At 42.8% G+C, this 24,092-nt stretch overlaps 1 protein-coding gene across 9 annotated transcripts in view; it reads right to left on the bottom strand.

The window, feature by feature from the left end:
* Tmem116 (transmembrane protein 116) overlaps positions 1-24,092 on the bottom strand; it is a 43,058-nt gene that overhangs the window by 4,749 nt on the left and 14,217 nt on the right. For 6 of the 9 annotated variants that reach the window (XM_055605836.1, XM_055605840.1, XM_055605841.1 and 3 more), the window contains 4 exons: positions 21,516-21,647; positions 8,202-8,306; positions 3,113-3,162; positions 1,012-1,095 (listed from right to left, as the gene is read on the bottom strand). In XM_055605836.1, the coding sequence (XP_055461811.1) occupies positions 1,012-1,095; positions 3,113-3,162; positions 8,202-8,306; positions 21,516-21,647 (371 nt within the window). Of the gene's footprint in view, positions 1-1,011; positions 1,096-3,112; positions 3,163-7,481; positions 7,538-8,201; positions 8,307-21,515; positions 21,648-24,092 lie in introns of those variants that run through there. The other 3 variants (XM_055605837.1, XM_055605839.1, XM_055605843.1) reach the window with 2 other exon arrangements.

The raw sequence follows: 24,092 nt of genomic DNA, 5'->3' as shown, positions 1-24,092 counted from the left end.
CAGGCACAAGACAGGAGAAATATGACACAAATTTAGTGTCTTAGTTAGGATTACTAGTTGAGGAGGAAGGGCTTATTTGGCTTAAACTTCCACACTGTAATGCATCACTGAAGGAAGTCAGAGCAGGAACTCAAGCTGGGAAGAACATGGAGGCAGAACCTGATGCAGACACTGGAAGGTACTGCTTACTGGCCTGCTCTGCCTGCTCTCGCTCTCTCTTTCTCTTTCTTTTGAGACAGGATTTCTCTGTGTAGCCTTGGCTGTCCTGGACTCACTTTGTAGACCAGTGGTCTCGAACTTGATCCACCTGCCCCTGCCTCCCTGAGTGCAGGGATTACAGGCGTGCACCACTACACCCAGCTACAGCCTACAGAACCCAGCACCATCAGCTCAGGGGTAGGCTCCCTCACAATGGAATGGCGCCCAAACATCAGGCACTAAAGAAAATGCTCTACAGGCTTGCCTGCAGCCTGATCTTATGCAGGCGCTTTTCTCAGTTGAGGCTCCCTCCTCTAGCTTGTGTCAGGCTGATATAAAACTGCCAGCCAATAACTGTGCTTATCATTTTCTGGCTCTTGCCTGTAGCTAGAACACTTGTTCCTTCCCACTGAACTATTTTGAAGTCACTTTATACTGTGTATTTCCTCATGTCCCTTCAGCCTGACTACACCTTGTTATGTCTATAGCCCATTTCCAAAACAAACATTTGTTTTTTGAGACAGGGTCTCATGTATCCCAGGTTTGCCTCAAACTAAGTAGTTCAGGATGACTTGAAGCTCTGCTCTCCTGTCTCCATGTCACGTGTGCTGAGGTTACAGGTCTGCACCACCACACACACTGTGGTGCTATGATCCAACCCGAGGCTTGGTATAAGCCTGGCAAGCATTCTACCGCCTGAGCTACAGCCACAAGTAGAACAAGCATCTTGGCTAGAATGTATGCAGAATTTTCCCCTTTTTACTCTGTTATAGAAAAGAACAAATGGGAATCAAAGGGTTGGTCCTTCCTTACCTGTGGCTCTGGCTAAAGTTATGGAAACATTCATTGACATTGCCCAGACAAAACACAGGTGTCATCAACAGCAGAGGTATCAGGCTGGGAGGAGAAAATTTAGAAAATTTCATGCCCTTCCCCTTTCTGTAACCCCTTTTTCCCCCAACTATATTAGCCCCAGCCATTCCCCCCATACATGAAGAAAAACATCTCAATTACCATAGCTATCCTCATTTTCTATTTCCTGTGATGGGAAACTGATTTCATATATACAAGTTCGTGAGAATCTTTGGAATTATAGTCAGATGAAAATCTAAGGGCCCTCAAGGTGGTCTGGAGAGATGGTTTACTCACTACAATGTTTGCTATGCAAGCATAAGGACCTAAGTTCAGTCCCCACCAGCCAGGAAGAAGCTGAGCATAGTAATGAATCTGTAACCCTGAGCTGAGAAGAGACAGACGGATCCCCAGAACTTACTCGCTAGGTGCTTAACTGACTGGTGCACTCCAGGTTGAATGAGAGATACTATCTTAAAACATAAGCTGCAATGTGGTTCTCCTCCTTCTTGGGGGGCTGTTGGCCACCAGCCCACACAGGCAGGAAGAGCAGAAGATGAGGCACAGAGGTTGGAAGGCCATGAGCATGACAGAGATCAAACACTCCAGGAACCACTCCAAGGAACTAGTTCAACTTTAATTCCAGAGAACAAAGGCTGTATACCCCATGGGGAGTGGGTAAGGGGCTCCCAGGATAGCTGTACATAACTGGTTGGAACTAGGCCCTTCAAGGATGCTTCATTTGCATTAATCAGCACACTCCTGTCATATGAAGGAGAACACAGTACCTCATTATCCGATAGATGCAGGGAAGGGAGAGCTAGCAGGGAGCTGTGTCAAAGGCCATATATCAAACGTGGTTAGGGACATCTGTGTCTAAAAACACTCTCCAGATGAAGTCAGGCAGAGAGCAGGAGGCCCTGCTGGGGAGAGGGGGTCCTGCACCTTAATGTTGAGCTCAGAATGGCTGTCTGCTGAGAGGAATGCAACCTCAAACAGCACGGTCCTTCCGACGTGCAAAGTGCCAGAGAAAGATACCCAGCACCTGTGGCCTCCTTGTCGCCCCCCACCCCCATGCGATGAATGAATGCGAATACACACACAATCTAAGGGAGGCTGGGTGTGCTTATGCAGATGTATAACCTCAGCACGTATGAGACTGAGGCAGGAGGATCTTGAGGTTGAAGCCAGTCTGAGCTACATAGCAAGACTGTCTCAAAAAGCAAAACAAAACAAAATTTACTTGAAAAAAATCTAAGTGAAAGAAAACTATGGAGCAGCCCTGCATGGTCTCCTCAATGCAAAGTGGCCAAATTAGTTCCTTTCCTCATCTCTCCCGTGTGTTTACTCTTTAAACAGACAGCTGTTTATCTACCAAATACAACCATTGCCCTGGAAGGGATTTGGGAGCAAAAGTTATAAAGTCTGGAAATGGTGTGACTACTACTTTGTGTGAAACCTAATCCTTTCTGGACTAACTAGGATTCTCATAGTGTTACAGCATGATGAGAGATTAGTTCACAGGGTAAACTTAGTATTTGCCACATAAGCCTGAGGACTGAAGTGGGAAAGAGTGTGTCACCCAGAATCCACATAAAAAGCTGACAGATAATGAGGCCGGCCTGTTACCCAGCCACTGGAATCAGAGATGTGAATCCCCAGCATAAGGTAGCTGGTCCGATCAGCGAGTCTGTTGAGCTTTGGGTTCAGTGAGATACTGGCTCCATGTGGAAGACAGAGACCGATGAAGGAAAGGAGCTGACACCACGCTCTGGCCTTCAAACACATGCACATGAGCTTGCACTCCCACATGTGAACATCAATACACACATACAAATGCAAAAACAGAGGTTTGTTCAAAGTCACAAAGGATAGGGTTATACGGTTGAAGCCAAAACCCAGCTCTCTAGTATCCAACTGGGGGAAGGAAGAAAGGAATCAATGATTACAGGTTTGTTGCTTGCTTCCTGTTGTATAATGCAGTGTAAGGATATGGAAATGAAGAGTAATAGGCCATTTGTTCCCTTCCCATGTTATTAAGAAGGGAAAAAAAAAATCTTACCTTGACAAAATGAACACTACGTGACCAGCTTGGCAAGTGTAATCTATAACCTGTAAAAAGAACAGATGTGGCACTGTCAGGGCCAGTGCCAAGCCTGCCACAGCCACACCAGTGGTGACTCAGTGATCGCCACTCACCCGTAAACAGACACACATTTCTAGCAGGCCTGTTGCTCTTGTAAGCCATGTTGTTTACAGAATCCACCAGCCTGTCCCTGTGGTACTGGAGATGACAGTGTTTTATCTATATTACTATGCTAAAACAAAACAAAACAAAACAAAAACAGCAAAAGCCACACCGAAGTCTGCAGGAAGTAATTTAATCTAAGATTTGAATGCTGAAACAATTCCCTTCGGAATAACAGCAGATATGAAATCATGGGGTTGCTTTTTTCTTTTAGACCCAGAAAGGTATGGATGAATGAAGCTATGCATAAATTGGCATAAAGTATTAATAGGACAATGTTGAGATGACGGTGTCAAAGGAGCCCTTGAATAGAAGATCACTGAATTCTAGAGGATGGAACCTTTACAATCTGGAGACCTAGGAGACAGCTCACTAGATAAAGTGCTTGCCGAGCAAGCACAGGAACCTAAGTTCAGAATCCTAGCACCCACACAAGAAATGGGTCACAGCAGCACATCTGAGACTTTAGCACTCTGGAGGAGGCAGGGAAAGACAATCAGATCCTGGAAGCAAGAGCCAGGTTCAATGAAAAGCAATGTCTCAAAAACAAAAAGCAAAGAAGTTGGAGAACAAAAGAGGAAAGCAGCTGTTGCTGGCCTCTGATCTTTATACACGGACGCACAGGCACACACCACATACACCACGTAGACCATTTGTTACATTATGTAGCATGGTGGAGTATGCACTTGTTACAGAACAGTCTTGAGTTCAAATCCATAGCACTCTCAGATAGACAGACACATGAATACTCCCCATTTGCATCAGATAATGAAGAACTTAGACGGCTATGAACTTGGTATCATAGTGGAAAAGTTCATGGCCTTATGAAGTTTGCAGCTCAGCCCCATGGCTTTGAGTGAGGGAGTGGGAGCTGCTGTGCTTTCATCTAAACAAAGAGAAGAGAACAGACCCCCAGCTCTTTGCAGTATCTTCCATTTCAAGGACTCCAGGGTTATACAGAGAAGCAAGTAAAAGTAGCCACAGGCCCTCCCTAAATGCAGAGACCATGCACAGGTACAGTGTACAAGAATGTCTATGCCTATGGAATGCCCAGAGTGAGCAAGAGAAAAATGGCAGCACAGTGGAGTTCTGGGCCTTATATAGCAGCCATTAGCAGCACATAGTTGCTTATACTAAAACCAACACTAAATAAAATGAAAATGTAAACTCCTGTCAGGTATAATGGCATATGCCTCCAAGCCCAGAATTTGAAAGGCAGAGACAGCAGGATTGCTGCAAGTGTTCAGTGGCCACTCATGGCTAATAGCTGCTGATATAAAATATATTTATTACCAGTTGTGATGTCACATTCCTTTAGTCCCAGCACTTGAGGCAGACCTCTGTGAGTTCAAGGCCAGTATGGTCTACATACAGAGTTCCAGACCAGCCTGGGCTTCATAGTAAAAGCCTGCCTCAAAAATTTTTTTTTTGATATTCCAAGAAGTTTTGTTGAATAGCTTTTGTATAGATTGTCATATCCTGTTTAGGATGCTGCTTATGGGTACTTTTCATGTTAAGGTTTCACTATTTCTTCTGCCCTTTGAAAAAGAAGTGGGGACCAGAGGAAAGAAGAGAGAGAGAACATTTTGTTTCTACCCTTCCTTAACAGTGAACATCTTGAACAAAGTTAAAATAAAAAAAGGAAGATAAAAAAGAAAGATGACTTTCTACAGTCAGTTAGATGACATTTTCATAGATCACAGTATCTTGGTGCTAGAAGGGGCACCAGGGATCACAAAGATTAATACTTAACTTTAAGATGAAAACTTGAGGCCTAATTGTTTTACCTACATAGCAAGTTGTGGGCCAGTATGGGCCACTTAGCAAAAGCCTTTCATGAGCCACCGTGTGGGTGCTGGGAATTGAACTTAGGACCTCTAGATGACCTCATGAGAAGTGCGCAAGGCTAAGAACAAATGAGTGACCCAGAACAATTCAAGTGTATCATTTACTAAAAGCAGAGAATGTAGAGTTGAAAGCAACCTTCTAAAATTAATACCCCTCATTTATGTGACCTCAACATTTAAAGCAATGGTGTTTGCTATTTGGTCAGCTGGAGACAGTGACTTCATCTCTTGAAAAACTCTGTTAACAATTTTGTAGAGTATCCCCCCTCCCTCCCTATGATGCTTTCTGTGCTGTCCAATAAAGATAGAGCAAAGCTATATGTGAGGGACAGAAAGACATGGACAGATTCACAAGACAGCCTTCAGGCAAGCAAACATTTACACTTATAACAACAGATGAAGGACAGAAAACACAGGGAACATGAAGTAGAGAATTCAAATCTGGACTCACTCTTTTTTGGGGGGTAGGGAGGGCTGGGTTCAAGACAGGGTTTCTCTGTATAACAGCCTTCACTATTCTGGACTTGCTTTGTAAAGCCGGCTGGCCTTGGAGTCACAGAGATTCACCTGTCTCTGCCTCCCTGAGTGCACGGATTAAAGGCATGCACTACCATGGCCAGCTTGAACTCACTCTTATTTAAATGACTCTGAAGGGATATGCCTTTATTTCTATCCTTAATGCAACACTAATGCATTATTGATGACTCTAAGCTAATCACTAGTGCATTTAACCCACACAGTCTTTCACTTGCTCATACAACAAATAGTTACTGAGCTGTTTCATGTGTTCACTGGGATACTTTCTTTTGTTAGAGAAGTCATCTATTGACTCTAGGGAAAAGGGTAAAGCAGATTTCCAGATTGTTTATATGATTCTTTTAACAAAAGTTTGCTTTTGGGCTGGAGAGATGGCTCAGCAGTTAAAGAGTACTGGCTGCTCTTCCAGAGGACAGGGGGTCAATTCCCAGCACCCACATAGCCACTCATAGCTATGTGTAACTCCAAGACCTGACACCCTCACACAGACATACATACAAGCAAACACCAATGCACATAAAATAATTTAAAAAAATAAAAATTTACTTTTAAAAAACCCCCATAAGATAATGAATATTGCAGATATAAGATTAGAATATTTAGTAAGGTATATAGGATTAAATGGCGCCTGTGTTTTGTTGCACAGTTGGTAGAGCATTAGCTGAGCATTTGCCCTGGGACCAATTCCAGCACCACATAACCTGGGTTTAGTAGTACACACCTGCAATCCCAGCACTTGGGAAGCGCTTGGGAAGTAGAGGCAAGAAGGTTAGAAGGTCAATGTTATCCTTGACTACCTAGTGAATTTGGGGTCAGCCTGGGCTACATGAGACCCTGACTCAAAGACAAAACAACAACAACAAAAAGATTGAGTCACGTGTGATGGGGAATGTCATTAATCCCAGTGCTCTGGAGGCAGAGGCAAGTAGAACTCTGTGAGTTTGAATTCAAGTCCAGCCTTTTCTACATAGTGAGTTCCAGGGAAGCCAGGGCTACAAAGAGAGACCCTGTCACAAAACAAAAAACAAACAAACAAACAAAAAAAGAGTTAAAAATGAAAAGATATTTAGAGATAAAAACTGAGAAATCACAAATATTTCATGGGTCAGAACAAGTGATATTCTCAAAGCATCAGAGGTTGGGGGGGGGGGGTGCACACACATAATCCAGCACCTGGGAGGTGCTGGGAAGCATCAGAAGCTGAAACCAGCTGCAGCCAGTTCAAAGCCAGCATAAGCCACATGGGATGCTGTCTCAAAAAAACTAGAGCAAAAAAGCAAGAAACTCAATTTACTCTCCAATGAGCGGCTACTTACTCAGCAGTAAAAAGAATGAATGATTCATACATGTGAAAGTGCATGGCCTTTAAAAGCACTGTGCTGCTCTTTGCTTTCTAGGCCCCTCTCTCTTGGTTCTCCACTCTCCCTCTCCCCACACCCTCCTCACGGTCTGGTTCATTCTGTTGGTCGTGTTCAGTCTACTACTTTCCAGATACCTCTGGCCATATTCTCCCTCATATCTACCGTGAAAACTTTCCCTTCAATCATAAAAAAATGCACTGTGCTAAATGAAAGCAGACATGGACAGGCATACATGCACACACATACAATGTTACTGTTAGATGAAGTATCCAGAAGAGCAGGTCTGTAGAGAAGGACATATGTTTGATTGCCTAGAGCAGAGGTGTAAAGGACTTAGTGTAAACAGCATTAGAGACTTGACTGGGAAAGGGAAACATCCTGAAATGGATGTGATAATTGTACAATTTGATAAATTTACTAAAATGCAGATCCCCATACCTGGAACAACAGGGCTGTGCTGTGTGGATATGCACAACCAGGGAGCCCAGACACACCGTGGATGTGGTTGTCTCACTTTTCCTGTAATGCTGGACCGTGACGAGTGCTCTCTGGATTCTTCCTGGTGTCTGACTATAACACAAGCATAATTTCTGCCTTTCCGAGAACCAACAGTTGTCACTCATACATACTGAAAACACACAGCAGAGCAAAACACTCTCCTTTGACACCTGTCAGCCTGTAACCCCTGTCAGCAGATATAGTACCTTCCCTGACTCTTCTACATGACCAGTATTTCACCAACAATGATGGGTGACAGAGAGCCAAAGACTTCCCTTACTCAATCAAGCTTAATAGGAATGAGAGTAGCTTCAACAATATTCCTACATTAAAACCTTTTCTGGGGCTGGATGGTGGCGCACATCTGTAATCTCAGAACTTGGGAGGCAGAGGCAGTTGAATCTTTGAGTTTGAGGCCAGCCTGGTCTACAGAGCGAGTTCCAGAGCTACACAGAGAAACCCTGTCTTGAAAAACAGGACAAAACAACAACAACCCTTTTGTGTGGTGAGGAAGGAGAGGACGTGATCTCAACAGATGGAAACTGGGGGAACAGCAGCTTCCACAACTCAGTGTTGTGACTGAGGGTTGAGAGAGTGCACTGCTTAATGAGAATCTTGGGGAGTGCCTCCCCTCTGCTTCAGGCCGTGCAGGGTGCTTACCTGTGCAGCTGTGCTCCGTCCACTCAGGCCTTGGTTCATCCTCAGCTCTGTGTACAAATACCAAATGTAGTTGACGGTGTAGAGAAGTGAGGCAATGTAGAATATCTAGGTGAAAGTCAAAACGACCCATCATAAATGTTCCATTCCAACTTCCTTGAATGTACTCCATTATTCTCAGATGAGATCAGGCCTATCTAAGCTACACAGCTTTGTCTTACCCTTTGGATTATTCACAACCATGGATTTTTTCAAAAATAATTTATTTTATGTACATTAGTTTTTGCCTGCAAGTATGTCTGTGTGAGGATGTCAGATCTTGGAGTTACAGACAGGTGTGAGTTGCCATTGTGGGTTCTGGGAATTGAACTTGGGACCTCTGGAAGAGCAGTCAGTTCTCTTAACCCTTGAGCCATTTCTCCAGTCCCACAACCATAGATCTTTTATGAATCCCTTTTGTTTTGTTTTGTTTTGTTTTATGAGACAGGATTTCTCTGTGTAGCCTTAGCTGTCCTGGACTCACTTTGTAGACCAGGCTGGCCTCCAACTCACAGTGATATACCTGCCTCTGCCTCCTTGAGTGCTGGGATGAATATTCTATTGCGTTTTTCAATTTATTTATTGTTGTTGTTGCCATCATCGTTACTGTTATCATTCTTATTAAGTGTGTGTATGTGTGTGTGTGTGTATACCTCAGTACATACGAGGTCTGAGGACAACTGTAGAGTGAACTCTCTCCCCATTTTTTCATTGGATTACTTGATTTGTTGCTTTTTAACTTCTTTAGTTCTTTATATATACTGGATATTAGCCCTCTGTCAGATATAGGGTTGTAGGTAGTCGTTTTGACAGTGTCCTTTGCTTTACAGAATCTTTTCAGTTTCATGAGGTCTCATTTATTGATTGTTGATCTTAGAGCCTGTGCTGTTGGGGAACAAGTCAGGAGCCTGCCACAGAGGACCTCTGAAAGGCTGCAGACTATCAAAGCAGATGCTGAGACTTATGGCCAACCTTTGGGCAGAGTGCAGAAATCTTATGAAAGAAGTGGGAAATAGTAATATCTGGAGAGGACATGAGCTCCACAAGGAGAGCAACAGAACCAAAAAATCTGAGCACAGGGGTCTTTTCTGAGACTGATACTCCAACCAAATACCATACATGGAGATAACCTAGAACCCCTGCACAGATGTAGCCCATGGCAGTTCAGTGTTCAAGTGAATTCCATAGTAATGGGAACAGGGACTGTCTCTGACATGAATTGATTGGCCTGCTCTTTGATCACCTCCCTCTGAGCGGGGAGCAGCCTTACCAGGCCACAGAGGAAGACAATGCAGCCAGTCCTGATGAGACCTGATAGACTAGGATCAGAAGAAAGGAAAAGACCTCCTCTATCAGTGGACTTGGGGAGGGGCATGCGAGGAGAAGGGGGAGGAGAGCTACAGGGGGGATACAAAGTGAATAAAGTGTAATTAATAATAAAAAATATTTCATTAACAGCAACATAAAAATTAAAAACACTGAAGAATAACAAAAAAAGTGCATGGAATCTTATGAAAGAAGTGGGAAATAGTGATATCTGGAGAGGACAGTAACTCCACAAGGAGAGCAACAGAACCAGAAAATTCGAACACCGGGGTCTTTCCAGAGACTCATACTCCATCCAAGTACCATGCATGGAGATAACCTAGAACCCCTGCACAGATGTAGCGCATGGCAGTTTAGTGTCCAAGTGGGTTACACAGTAATGGGAAGAGGGACTGCCTCTGACATAATCTGATTGGCCTGCTCTTTGATCACCTCCCCCTGAGGGGGGAGCAGCCTTACCAGGCCACAGAAGATGACAATACAGCCACTCCTGATGAGATCTGATAGACTAAGATCAGAAGGAAGGAGAGGAGGACCTCCCCTATCAGTGGACTTGGGGAGGGGCATGCATGAAGAAGGGGGAGGGAAGGTGGAATTAGGAGGGGAGAAGAAGGGGTTTGTAGGGGGACACAAAGTGAATAAAGTATAATTAATAAAAGTTAAAAAAAAAAAAGAATAGGGGCTGGAGAGATGGCTCAGAGGTTAAGAGCACTGGCCTTAATCTGAGTTGAATTCCCAGAAACCATATGGTGGCTCACAGCCATCTAGAATGAGATTTGGTGCCCTCTTCTGGATACTGTATACATAATAAATAAATAAAATATTAAAAAAGAAAGAATAGGTAATAGATAATTTCACTTACAGCCAGTAGAGGGAGCTAAGATATCATGAAACAGATTCCTGAACCAGATAGGCATGCTAAACCTTAAAAGTTTTTATACTTTAAAAACTGTAATTAGCCTGAAAGACAGTGTCAGAAGTATGGATTACTGGAGTTAAGTAATCAAAGTATCAAGCAGAAGTAATTATTACAAGTCTATTGCCCAACTTTGTCTTTTTTTTTTTTTTTTTGAGACAGGGTTTCTCTGTGTATTTCTTGCTGCCCTGTAAACCAGGCTTACCTCAAACTCCCAGAGATCCGCCTGCCTCTGCCTCCCGAGTGCTGGGAGTAAAGAAATGTGGCACCATGGCTGACTGAAGAGCCTTTTTAAAAGGCTCATAAAATAGCAGAAACTGCTTTTCCTCTATTAAATTACAGCTGGGTGTGGTGGTACACACCTTTAATCCTAGCATTAAGGAGGCCAGAGAAAGAGTTCCAGGACAGCCAGGGGTACTCAGAGAAACCCTGTTTCAAAAAACAAAAACAAAAAAAAAAAACAAAAAACAAACAAACAAAATATGAATAACCTAGACTAAGGTAACAACGAGGAGGAATGAGCTATTTACCCACATCTTCTTCTCCGCACCATTAAAGTAATATCCAAACGGCAAATTCCAGGGTCTTGGTTTTCTTTCTTTTGTTGGTTCCATTTTTGAGGCAGGGTACCTTGTCTCCTAGGCTGGCTGTGAGCTCACTATGCAGGTGAGCATGACCCAGAACTCCTCCTGTCTCTACCTCCAAGATGTCGATTACAGGCATGAACCACCAAACCTGGCTCTCAATCTTAGTATTTAACCAGAACTTAAAAATCTGAAGTGTCATGTGGTAGCACACGCCTGTAATCCTAGTGCTGGAAAGCTGAGACAGGAAGATTGCCACTCATGTGAGGCTAGCCTGGATTTCACAGGAAGCTTCAAGCCAGCTAGACTTTGAATGAGATCCTGTCAAGTAAGCAAATCTTGATATTCTTGATGGCTTATTTACAAGATGAATCCACCTAAAATTAATTCTTAGCAAAAAAAATCATAAGAGTGCAAGTTTACCACAGAGAAGTCTCCAATTAAGTATAAACTGACTCTCAGTTTTTGTCAATTATGTCAATAATCTCAATATCTATCATGTGCTTTCAATGTTTAAAAGGAAATTTATACCCCTTTTATATTTAAACAATTGGAGGGGCCCCCTAAAAAAATAACTAAAACAGAACAATAATAAGGTTACCTAACCCCTTACCAACAGAATACACAAAGTCCATGTGCTCACAGAAGCACTAGAGAACCCAGGAATGTTAAACACACAAGGTTTCTCCTCAACAGAGAAGATATATCTGTTTTCACCCTGAACGCCTATACTGGATGTAGTTAATAGCCTGGTGACCTGTACTGTCTGTAGGGCAAGGTCACACCTGGTTCTCCAGACGATTATGTTTATCCAGACTCTTCCTCCTTACACCTTTATCTTGAGCATAGTTTCTCAATCAATAAAACCCATCCTTGGGCTGGAGAGATGGCTCAAAGGTTAAGAACACTGGTTGTGCTTCCAGATGTCCTGAGTTCAATTTCCAGCAACCACATGATGGCTCACAACCATCTATAATGAGATCTGGTGCCCTCTTCTGACCTACAGATGTACATGCAGACAGAACATTGTATACATAATAAATAAACCTTTTTTTAAAAAAGCATCCTTTTTTTTTTTTTTTGGAGCTGTCACTTGTACTTTACAATGGCCTGTGTACCTTCTATGTTATCTATATGGCCAGGTCATTCCTTACTTCCAGTCATTCTTCCTAGACCCTTATCTTCAGCACTGTTTCTGAGTTAAAGAACCCATCCTTAAGGAAGTGACCATGCCAGGCGCAATGGCACATGCCTTTAATCCCAGCACGTGGGAGGCAGACACAGGCGGATCTAAGTCCAGCCTAGTCTACAAAATCCAGGATAGCCATAGCTACACAGAGAAATCATGTCTTGAGAAACAGAGAGAGAGACCATACATACAGTGTCAAGAATTTCAATGTAAATATGTCTTAAGCTTTGTTGCATACATGGGATTCTTTCTAAAATTGTGCTGTGCTTAAATATGGCAAAAATAAACTGTCCAAGGTTAGACTTTAGAAGTCTGAACCAACACTGGCTACTGAGTCATGATGAATCTGACTTCCTTTTTGACTCTCAAGGATCAGCAGTCTGCTGCTTTAGTGTTTGCAGAGAGTTGCACAGTCACCATTGTAAAATTTAGGGCTTGGAGTTAGAAGAGGTGAGCCTAAGAGTTCAGACAGGCACTGTGAACACAGTAATCAGCAAAGATCATGAAATCGAAGGAGATACTTCAGATAGAACATGCTCTCTATTTCAGACAGATGGAGAAAATAAAAGATCCTTAAGCATGTGAAGCAAGCCTAGAAGTGAACCTTTTTTATTTTTTAAAGATTTATTTACTATTGAAAGGACCAGGCCTGATCCCCTCCCCCAAAAGTCATCAGTCCCAGGAACGAGGCTATGAGTCACCAATTCCAGGAATAAGTAAATCATAAAATTCCCTACCCAAGAAATAGCCTGTAGGTAACCACAAGAATGGGAAGGTATCTTACCTCAGGTGGGACATCTGTGCTGGGCAGCCCACCAACCTAACATTCCTGAGGTCTATAGATAGCTCCCTCAATATTAGTTATGTTAGTTAGCCAATCACTTTGTAACAAGCTTGCCCTTGCTGAAAGTCATCCAATCATGAAACTGCTAAGCCGAGAATTCCAGGTTCTTGCTCAAACCCTAAATGGAAACCCTGCCATGCAGCTGCTCAGGGCTCTCCTCTCTGATCCACTGCATTGGTGACATGGAGAGACCGAGCTTAAGCCCAAAGAAAGTTCTTTGCTCTTGCATATGTAGTCCGGCTCCTGGTGGTCTTTGGGGACCTTAAGATCTGGGCACGATACTATGTACACAGTGTTCTGCTTGCATGTGTGCCTGCACAACAGAAGAGGGTACAAGATCACATTATAGATGGTTATGAGCCACCATGTGGTTGCTGGTAATTGAACTCAGGACTTCTGGAAGAGCATACAGTGCTCTTAACCTCTGAGCCAACTCTCCAGCCCCAGGAAAACCTTTTTTTTGTTTTTTTTTGTTTTTATGTATATTTGGTTTGGCATACATACATACATACATACACACACACACACACACACACACACACACACACACATATCTGTGTGAGGGAGTTTGATGGAATTTGAGTTACAGACTAGACAGTTGTGAGCTGCCATGTGGGTGCTGGGAATTGAACCAAGGTCCTCTGGAAGAGCAGCCAATGCTCTTAACCACTGAGGCATGATCTCTCCAGCCCCCAAATGAACCTTTTTTAAGCTCCAAAAATATAATACTTTACATTAACTGTGGGCAAGCACTCTTCAGTTTTGCCTGATTTTGTCTTTACCATTACCCTAAGAAGATATCATTAATCTTGTTTTAAGTGAGAAAATGATGAATCGGAGATCTTAGCTTGTTTTAGAAGTATGTGTCTAAGCCACACCCCCCCCCCTTTTGAGACAGGGTTTCTCCCTGATGGTCCTGGAACTTGCTCCACAGAACAGGCTGGCCCCACAGAGATCCTCTTGCCTCTGTCTCCAAGTGCTAAGATCAAAGTCGTGTGCCACCACTGCCCTGCTACCAAGGCTTTTGGAATGCAATTTCTTTATTTTACATAAATGTATTAAAAGAGAAACAAACAAACAAAAACACATTACCATAGGCTTACTTTTTTTTGCTAGCAATCAACCTGTTGGGAACTTTGTGTTACTGATTAAGTTTTGAGATCATCAATACAGTCCCTGAGTGGGAACACAGAGCTTCTGTGACTGCTGCCAGCAATAAGGTGTTCCCTATGTAAGGGAGGCAGAGTAGGTCAGAAGATTTATCTGGTCTCTGTTCTTGCTAAGCTGATCACTGAACTAAAACTCTGAGCATGTGAGCACAGACCACCTTGGGGAATCTTTAACTTCAGTGACCTTGGCAGACAGTGAAGGAATCACACCTGTGAAATTTCTTAGGTAACAATTTGAATTTACCAAAAAACAAAAGTACACAGCTAATTTCTCTCTCTCTCTCTCTCTCTCTCTCTCTGTCTCTCTTTCTCTTTCTTTTTTGAGACAGGGTTTCTCTGAGTAGACTTGGCTGTCCTGGAACTCACTCTGTAGACAGGGCTGGACTCTAACTCAGAGATTCTTCTGCCTCTGCCTCCTGAATTCTGGATTAAAGCCTTGCTCCACCAGTGTCCAGGATTGTTGTTTTGTTTTTGAGACAAGGTCTTATGTATGTAGCTCTGGCTGTCCTGGAACACACTGCAGACAGCAAGCTGGCCTCAAAGTCAGAGATCCCCTGCCTCTGCCCCCTGAGTACACACATCACCACACCCAATCTGAAAGGATGAAGTCAATTCAGGTCTATGTGGCTGAAAACTAAACTTAAGTCTAAACCACAAACATCATGCCATTTGCAACCCAAATTTACATCTCTACAGTTTGTGACCAACGAGCTCTTTCAGGAAACAGAAACCCAACAGGTCACAACAGCCATCTCTGACATCGTTCCCTGCTCTTGTTTCTACACAGCAGCTGCTTCTGCTAAACAGAAACCTGAGGAGAGCTGCACTAGGGCTGGAGAAGGCAAAGAACGGCCACATGCCTGACCTAGGGGACAATGGAAAACAAACAGCTGTCTAAGGAAGACACCTCCGCATCTCAGATATGAAGCAGAGGAGATGTTGGGAAGGGAAGTGGGGTCTCACTCAGATGCAACTCTGGTATCATATAGGCCTGCTCACTAGGCTAAGGTGACAAAATAAATAACCCTTTAAAAACCCCTAAATATCCTATTAATCAAAACAAAAATTATTCTTGATGGCTGGGTTCTCTAAGCATTTGGGTAGCTCATAAGATCTGGGACAGAGGCCTAGGTCTGAGTCAATGTTGACTTCCTGTGTTCTAGTTTGGTGAAGTGGTCCCAGGTACTCCAGCTGGACCAAGCCTGTCCTCACAGCTCAGGGCTTTGTGAATGACTTCCTGTTATCTGAATCAGGCTCAGGCCCAGTGGTCCCATGATTGAGCTACACAAACAAGAAGGGAACAAGTCTAATTTCTAACTCGCGTCCATCCGTCTATCTGGCAGTGAAGGAAAATCAAACTTCAGCAACCTTCCCCAAGAGTGGCATTTGCAGGCTGGTAACGAGGCTGGTCTAGGAGTACACAGAAAGAGTCCACTATAATAATGAGTTTCCAACTGGGCCAAGTTTTCTAATTTACTTTTGAGAGATTTTAAAAAATGTTATGTGTATGTGTGTTTTGCCTTCAGTCTATATCTAGCATACTTGTGCTTGGTCCCTGGAAAGCCAGAAGAGAGTGCTGAATGCCCTGGGACTGGAGTTACAGGTTGGGAGCCACCCTGTGCACTGGGAACTGAACCTGGTCTTTTGAAAGAACAAGCGCTCTTACCCACTGAGCCATCTCCCCAGACCGAGAACCACTACCTTTGAGATTATATTTTGCCAAGTTTTTTTCTCAAGTGATATTTATTTCTTAGATTTAAATGATATTTGTTTTTAAATGTTCTTTTTTTACCCCCAACACAGGGTTTTTCTGTGTAGCCCTGGCTGTCCTGGAACTCTCATTGTAGACCAGGCTGGCCTCTGTGAGTTAGAGGCCAGTCTGGTCTATAAAGCAAGTCCAGAACAACCAAGGATGACACAGAGAAACCCTGTCTTGAAAAACAAAAAGAAAAAAAAATAATAAATAGTAAAACGACTCTGAGTTCAAGGCCAACTTGATCTACAGAGAGAGAGAGAGAGAGAGAGAGAGAGAGAGAGAGAGAGAATGTGTGTGTTCCAGGACAGCTAGGAATACATAGGGAAACCCTGTCTCAACAAGCAAATAAACAAATAAAGAATACTTAAATGAAGGGCTGGAGAGATAGAAGACTTGCATTCAGTTTCCAGCACCCACAACCACCTAGCTCCAGTTCCACAGGATCAAACACCTTCTTCCATCTTTCATGGGTACCAGGTATACACATGGTGCTCATATATACATATAGACAAAAAGAGACCCGAGCCCTCAACCCTCTGAGACAGAGAGAAAGTGAGAGAACCCTTAAAGTAAATAACAAACAACTCCAGAGCCAGGTGGTGACGACACACACCTTTAATCCAAGAACTCGTGGGGCAGACACAGGCAGATCTGAGTTTGAGGCCAGGTCTACAGAGTGAGTTCCAGGATCGTCAAGGCTACCCAGAAAAACCCTGTCTCAAAACAACAACAACAAAAATTTTTTCACATATGCACTATAGCATATGCATGCATATACACACACACAAACAAGAGAGAGAATTCTCTAGAAATGTTTATATATATTATAAATATTATATAATTATAAAATACTATACTACTATAATACATAATATATTATATATATTTGTATGTATGTGTGTATATATCTATATAGATATAGATATAGATGATATAGATATAGATATAGTTATAGATATAGATACAAACCCACCAACTTGAGAGGACTGAAAAATGAAGGAAAGTGGGCAGGTTGTGGCTGGAGGTCAAACGTGGTGAAGTGAGCTCTAGAGAAGTCAGTTTCTCCAGCTTCCACTTCCTGTCCCTTCACTGTCTCCAGTGTGTGCAGCTGATGTCAACTTGCCTGGATGTAGACTCCTATGGGAAACTGATGCGGTGTGCCTTACATGAGTGGAGAAGACTCATCCTGCATGTGTGTCATCATCCTAAGGGCAGGGATGGAAGGGTGGAAGGGGGAGGGAAGGGAGAAGCCAAGTGATTGCCAGCACTGCACCTCCCTGCCATGATGGCATCCTCCTGCTGTCACCACATTCTGAGGAGACTGCCAAGCAATCTTGAACCCAATGTTCTGAAACTGTGAGCCAAAATCCCTCTTCCCTCCCCTGTCCTGTCAGGCACTCCAGTCACAGCAGTGCAGTCACGGTGCTCTTCACTAGCAGCACCTACAACTCTAATCAGAAACCAAAGTCCCCACTAAGCAGGGCTGTTCTGAGGGAATGCCAGGAAAGGATGCTTTGGTTTTGTTACAAAGCCATACAAGAGTCAGCATAAGAACATCACCACACGTGTGCACAGATGGGCTAATCCACACAGAAAGGCATAGAGAACCCAGATTGAACTGACACCTGAATCTGATGAAACACATGCCTTTCTTGACTTAACCAGTTGGACTTCCTGTTAAACTGAAAACATAAGAAATCTCCAGAAAATGACGGAAGGATCCAGAGTCTGTGCAACATAAAGCTGCAATCCTCAACTACATAACATGTAATTAACAGGAAAATACAAAAAGACTGTCAAGAGAACTCTAGGAAAGACCAATAGAAACATCTAACGCATACACTCGAGAGGCCATGGTAAGACAAGTATCCTAGTGGGTAAAGAAAAACACACTGCAATGGTTTTGAGGGGGATGGAAATAGGAATGCTTTCTCCTGGATACCCTGATGATTTCATGAGTCAATCATAATGCCAATACTGATATCAACTTGACAGTATCTGGAATCACTTAGGAGACAAGCCTCTGGTGTGTATGGGAAAAACTTCTAGATTGGGTTAGGTAAGGTAGAAAGGTCTAGCTTAAATTCGAGCAGCATTATCCACAGCTGGGGTACTGGACTGCATAAAGGAAAGAGAGGAAGCTGAGCTCCAACATCCATCTCTTTGCCATGTGAGCTTCCTCCTGATCCTGCGGCCATCCTTTCACACCCACTGGACTGTGCCCTCACACTGTGGGCTAGATAAACCCTTCCTTCTTCACTTTGTTTCATCCGGTATGTTTTGAAGGAAAGACAAAAATGATGAATGAAGATGCATATATTCACAGTGATAAAATCATAACCTATATATGCGCGCACACACACACACACACACACACACACACACACACACACACATATATCTACACACACATACATACATACATACATACACAGTCCCCCCCCCACATATACACATACCCACGAAAACACCTACACACACACCTACACGTACCTACACACACCCACACAGGGTAAAATATGCATTTTACGGCATAGATAGCTCAGTACAGTTGGAAAAAAAGGCCATTCCTTGCATCTACCAAGCATGAGGTGAATGTAATTACCAGTCATGAGCAGAGGACACTGAGGGTCAGGGAAATGAAGTCATCGTCCAGAGTCACAAAGTTAATCAGTCCAGAGATATGAGGCAGGCGTGGTCTGTATTTTCTTGAATTCAGCCAAACACTGGATTTGTTTGTGGATATTTCTGGTGTGTGTGTGCAGATGCATGACTGTGCACACATGTGCATATGGAGGCCAGAAGTCAATGTCAGGTGTTCGTTGATTGCTCTCGACTTTTATTTTCTGAGATAAAAGTTTTTCACTGGGACCTGAGGATCACCAATCAGGTTAGGCTGTCTGGCCAATAAGCCCCAAGATGCGCCTGTCTCTACCCCAACCCCCACACTGGATTACAGGTGTACACCACTTCATTCAGGTTTTTTTTTGTTTTTCTGAGACAGGGTTTCTCCGTGTAGCCCTGGCTGTCCTGGAATTTGATCTGTATGTAGACCAGGCTGGCCTCAAACTCACAGAAATCCGCCTGCCTGATCATTTCATGACTCAATCATGATGGAGTGCTGGAATTAAAAGCATGCACCACCACTGCTTGGCTCACTTAGCTTTTATATAGGTTCTGGGAACCCCAGCTCAGGTCCTCATAGCTGAGTGGCAGACACCTTACCAACTGAGCCATCTTCCCAGTCCCTTCAATAAACATGTTTTTAAAAAAATTTGTTTCAAACAGTATAATAGTTCTTCCTCTGAAAAAATATGGCCACAATGCTTCTTAACTCGTGAGGCTATTGGCAGGACTGAGACAAGTATGTCTCTAGAACAGCTAAACCCTCTGTGGTTCACGACATGTAAATACATGGATTTTGTAATACCAATCACATATTACATATTTCACCTGTCTGAACTAGGTGAAAGTGCTTGTGATTTATTTTTAGACTGGGAATATGCAGACATGCACACATACACAGATACACATGACTCACATGCCCAATGAACATGCACACACACGTGCACAAACACAAGATGTGTTGGGGACCCTTCAAGTGTAAGCAAGATATCCACTTATGTTGCATATTTAATATATTATGGGATATATTGGACATACTTCCCAAAGGCTTGTTTTTGTTTTTGTTTTGAGACAGGGTTTCTCTATGAAGCCCTGACTGTCCTAGAACCAATTCTCTGTAGACTAGGCTGGCCTTGAACTCACAGAGATCTGCCTGCCTCTGCTTCCTAAGTGCTAGGATTAAAGGTGTGAGCCAACACCACTCACCTATAGGTAATTTTTTAAAAAATACTGTGTCTGACTGCACTTTGGCTATGATCTGATGCAAGAGGGTGAATGCATGTTTTCTCACAAGATTTCATATTCTTGATAAGTTCACCTTTCAGATTATGGATTCTTGTGTTCCTAATAAATATTAGGATATATTTATAGATAGAAGATATTTTGTCTTAAGTAACAGACTCCAGGGAACATCCACTTTAACCACTACTTTTTCACACTGCAGGTCTCGGAGGTTTAGAAGCAGCCCACATTGATGTTGCTGAACAACTGAACTTCCTGATAAAGTTCAGGAAAGGCATGTGACCTGCACATGTGGAGCCTTTAAAACTCAATGTTCTCAGAGGCCCTCTGTGTCAGGCTCCCGACTTGTTCCCCTTTTCTCCTTCTTCTGATGTCCAGCCTCTTTGCCTTTCTGGATAGGGATTGAGCATTTTAGCAAGAGTCCTCCCTCTTGATTAGTTTCTTTAGGTGTACAGATTTTAGTAGGTTTATCCTCTATTGTATGTCTATATGAGTAAGTATATACTGTGTGCATCTTTCTGCTTCTGGGATAGCTCACTCAGGATGATCTTTTCTAGATCCCACCATTTACCTGCAAATTTCGTGATTTCCTTGTTTTTTATTGCTGAGTAGATACTGAGACTTATGGGCAACCTTTGGGCAGAGTGCAGGAAATCTTCGGAAAGAAGTGGGAAACAGTAAGATCTGGAGAGGACAGGAACTCCATAGGGAGAGCAACAGAACCTGAGCAAAAAATCTGAGCACAGGGGTCTTTCCTGAGACTGATACTCCAACCAAGGACTATGCATGGAGATAACCTAAGACTCCTGCACAGATGTAGCCCATGGCAGTTCAGTATCCAAGTGGGTTCCATTGTAATAGGAACAAGGACTGTCTCTGACATGAACTGATTCACCTGCTCTTTAATTACCTCCCCCTGAGGGGGAAGCAGCATTACCAGGCCACAGAAGAAGACAAGGCAGCCATTCCTGATGAGATCTAATTGACTAGGATCAGAAGGAAGGAAAAGAAGTCCTCCCCTATGGAGGACTTAGGGAGGGGCATGCATGCAGAGGGTGGAGGAAGGGAGGGATTGGGACGGGAGGAGGGAGTGAACCACGGGGGGGGGATACAAAGTGAGTAAAGTGTAATTAATAAAGAAAATAATTAATAATTAGTAATTATTAATAAATAATAATTAATAAAATAAATCAATCAAAAATTTCAATGTTTATTATAGTTAAATAACATAAAACTATGTAGCTATTTCAAAAGTTATAGAAAAAGTATTTCAGTACATGTAAATATGGTCAAAACAGGACTAAAAGCTGGGTGGTGGTGGTGCACACCTTTAAGCCCAGCACTCAGTTTTCCCAGAGATCCACCTGGCTCTGCCTCCAAAGCACTGGGATTAAAGGTGTGTGCCACATGTCCTCCTTTGCAGTAACTATTTTTTTGATATAATTTTATTTTTATTTTTTATATTAATTATGGTTTATTTACTTTGTGTCCCATACAGTAGCTATTTTTAAGATGAAAAATGATAAACTACTGTATCAAAGTGTAACAATGGACGATGGGTCTGTGTTTCCACAGGGGATCACCTCTGATGTGAACTGCAAAGTGTTGGCAGTCGAGGCATGCTTACCTCTCCAACTGTCTGTAGGTTATAGCACATGCTGTCTTTGTGGGCTGCTGACGTTCCATAGACAAGTGCTTTTATGAGCCAGCAAATTCCCAGGAGCAGGTCAGATAAGCTCAGATAAAAGAGGGACTTCACCTGTCAAAAGCCACAAAATCTTAGCTAGTAATGTAGCTAGGAGAACATACCAATTATCTTTACATTTTATGTGTTTAATAAAAAAGTGGGTGTCATTCTGCTAGGGCCTCTGCCATTGCTTGGCTGTGGTGAATGTAAAGAAAGACTCCAGAGAGAAAGGAGTGAGGGGGCTCGTGAACAGCTAAGCACTTGGGCTCTCACTCACAGGGACGTTCCTTCCTCAGCTATAGGCCAAAGATAAAGTGGACAGATGAGAGCTTTATGGTGGAGCTATACCGTAAGTGCTAGGTGTACAGATAACATATGCTAAAACTAGACAATGATGCCATGAGCTATATGTTTGCAGATGTAACTGAGGACTTAAAAAGTAAGGGGAAATGCCAGTATGATTATATGTGTACGTGTATTCGTATATGTGCATGTGTCCTTTTGCCTTCTGACTACAGAGATAAATCTTCCTATTTTGTTTTGTATGTATTTGTATAAGCGTGTCATGTATGTACATGTACTCATATTAGATGAAGTGTGCTCCTGTGTAAGGACATGTGGATGCCAGAGGAGGACTCCTGTTCTACCACTCTCCCCCTCGCTCCTCTGAGACCAGGTTTCTCATAGAATCTGTGCCAGGCTGATGGCCAGCAACTCCCATGATCCTCTTGTTTCCAGCTACCACAATACTGTGGTACAGGCACGCAGAGGGCCAAGTCCTACCTTTTACCGGAGCATGAGGCTCTGAACTCAGCCTCAGGCTTGCACTGCATGGTCTTTCACTCACGGTGCCATCCCTCAGTCCCCAATTGCTTGCATTTTACTATATGTTTGCCTCCCTGCTCTCAGTTAATTTTTTTTATCATTCTATTTCATTAGTTATTTAGTTAGTTACTTTTTGAGCCAGGGTCTTCACTGTAACCTTGGCGGGCCTGTAACTTGCTATGTAGACCAGGCTGGCCTCCACCTGCAGTTGCTGGTATTAAAGGCATGTACCACCACCTTCTGACATCTTTCTGATTATTCTATAGAACAAATATAAAAAGTTTATTGAGAGACATCAGAGAAAGTCTAAGAAATATGTAGTGGTCATGAATGTAAGATATTATAAAATGGTGGTTCTCTCTAAATTAATCTACAAATTAGATACATCTTATTCTCTACAGATTTTCCTGTGAAATTTACAAACTGACTTGAAATCTGAAAATGTATTAGCCAGATACAGCAGGAATGGCTGGTGATCCCAGAGCTCAATAGACAGAGAAAGGAGACTCAAGAATTGGAAGCTACTCAAAATACAGCAAGACTACCTAGGCTTCATAACAACACTGACAAAGAAATATTTAGGGTTTAAAGCACTGAAAAAATATGCCTAGCCTATAATAAATATTACATTTGTTTAATTCAGAGAGAATTGGTGCTCTGAAAAACCTTGCTCTGCTGCCTGGTACATAACTTGAACCTCAGTTTCCTCATGTGTGAAACAGGGCAAACTGCCTTCTTCACAGAAGTTCTTTTTTTTTTTTGAAGATTTATTTATTTTATGTAGATGAACACTACTTTCATGCGTAGCAGAATAGGGAATTCCATTACAGATGGTTGAAAGCCACCATGTGGTTGCTGGGAATTGAACTCAGGTCCCCTGGAAGAACTGCCAGTGCTCTTAACTGCTGAGACATCTCTCTAGTCCCTTCACAGAAGATCTTATACATTAAATGACACTATGGCTAAATCTGTGCCATTTGACCTGACTGCAGCAATAACTGTTCCCTGTATTTTAAGGTCCTTACTGAGATAGCAATAGACCACTCTTGCCAGCACTTCATGAGAGAGAGAGAGAGAGGATGTGCATGTGCTTGCGCATGTGAATGTGTGTGGTGTGTCTGTGTGTGCAAGTTGTGTCTGGGGTGTGTGTGTGTGTTGGCATGTGTGCATGTTTTGAGGCGAAGTTTTACCATGGCAGCAGAAAGGCTTTTAACCTGAACATTTGTTGTGATTTTTATATAGCATTTATTTATTTTTTCAAAAGGGAACTGTAATTGCTTATGAGGACAGGGCAGCAATCAAGTGTATTTCAAGCAATTAACTGCCTCTTGGCCACTTCAGTGATTTTCCCAAGCTCAAGATCAGAAAGCTCACCTAAGCTAGGCATGGTGGCTCATGCTTTTAATCCCAGCACTCAGGAGAGAGGCAGGAGGATCTCTGTGAGTTCAAGGCCAGCCTCATCTACAGAGTGAGTTTCGGGACACTGAGAATTATGTAGAACAGTGGTTCTCAACCTCCCTAATGCTGTGGCTGTTCCTCAAGTCTTGGTGACTCTCAACCATAAAGTTATTTCATTGCTACTTCATAACTGTAATTTTGCTACTGTTATGAATATAAATATCTGATATGCAGATGGCACCTGTGAAAAGGTCATGCACAACCCATAGTTTGAGAACTGACAATGTAGAGACC

The sequence above is a fragment of the Psammomys obesus genome, unplaced genomic scaffold (assembly GCF_907164565.1).
Source record: "Psammomys obesus unplaced genomic scaffold, mPsaObe1.curated_primary_1811, whole genome shotgun sequence".
NCBI lineage: Eukaryota > Metazoa > Chordata > Mammalia > Rodentia > Muridae > Psammomys > Psammomys obesus.
The sequence above is the reverse complement of the archived record's forward strand: the minus strand, read 5'-3'. Positions and strand labels throughout refer to the sequence as shown.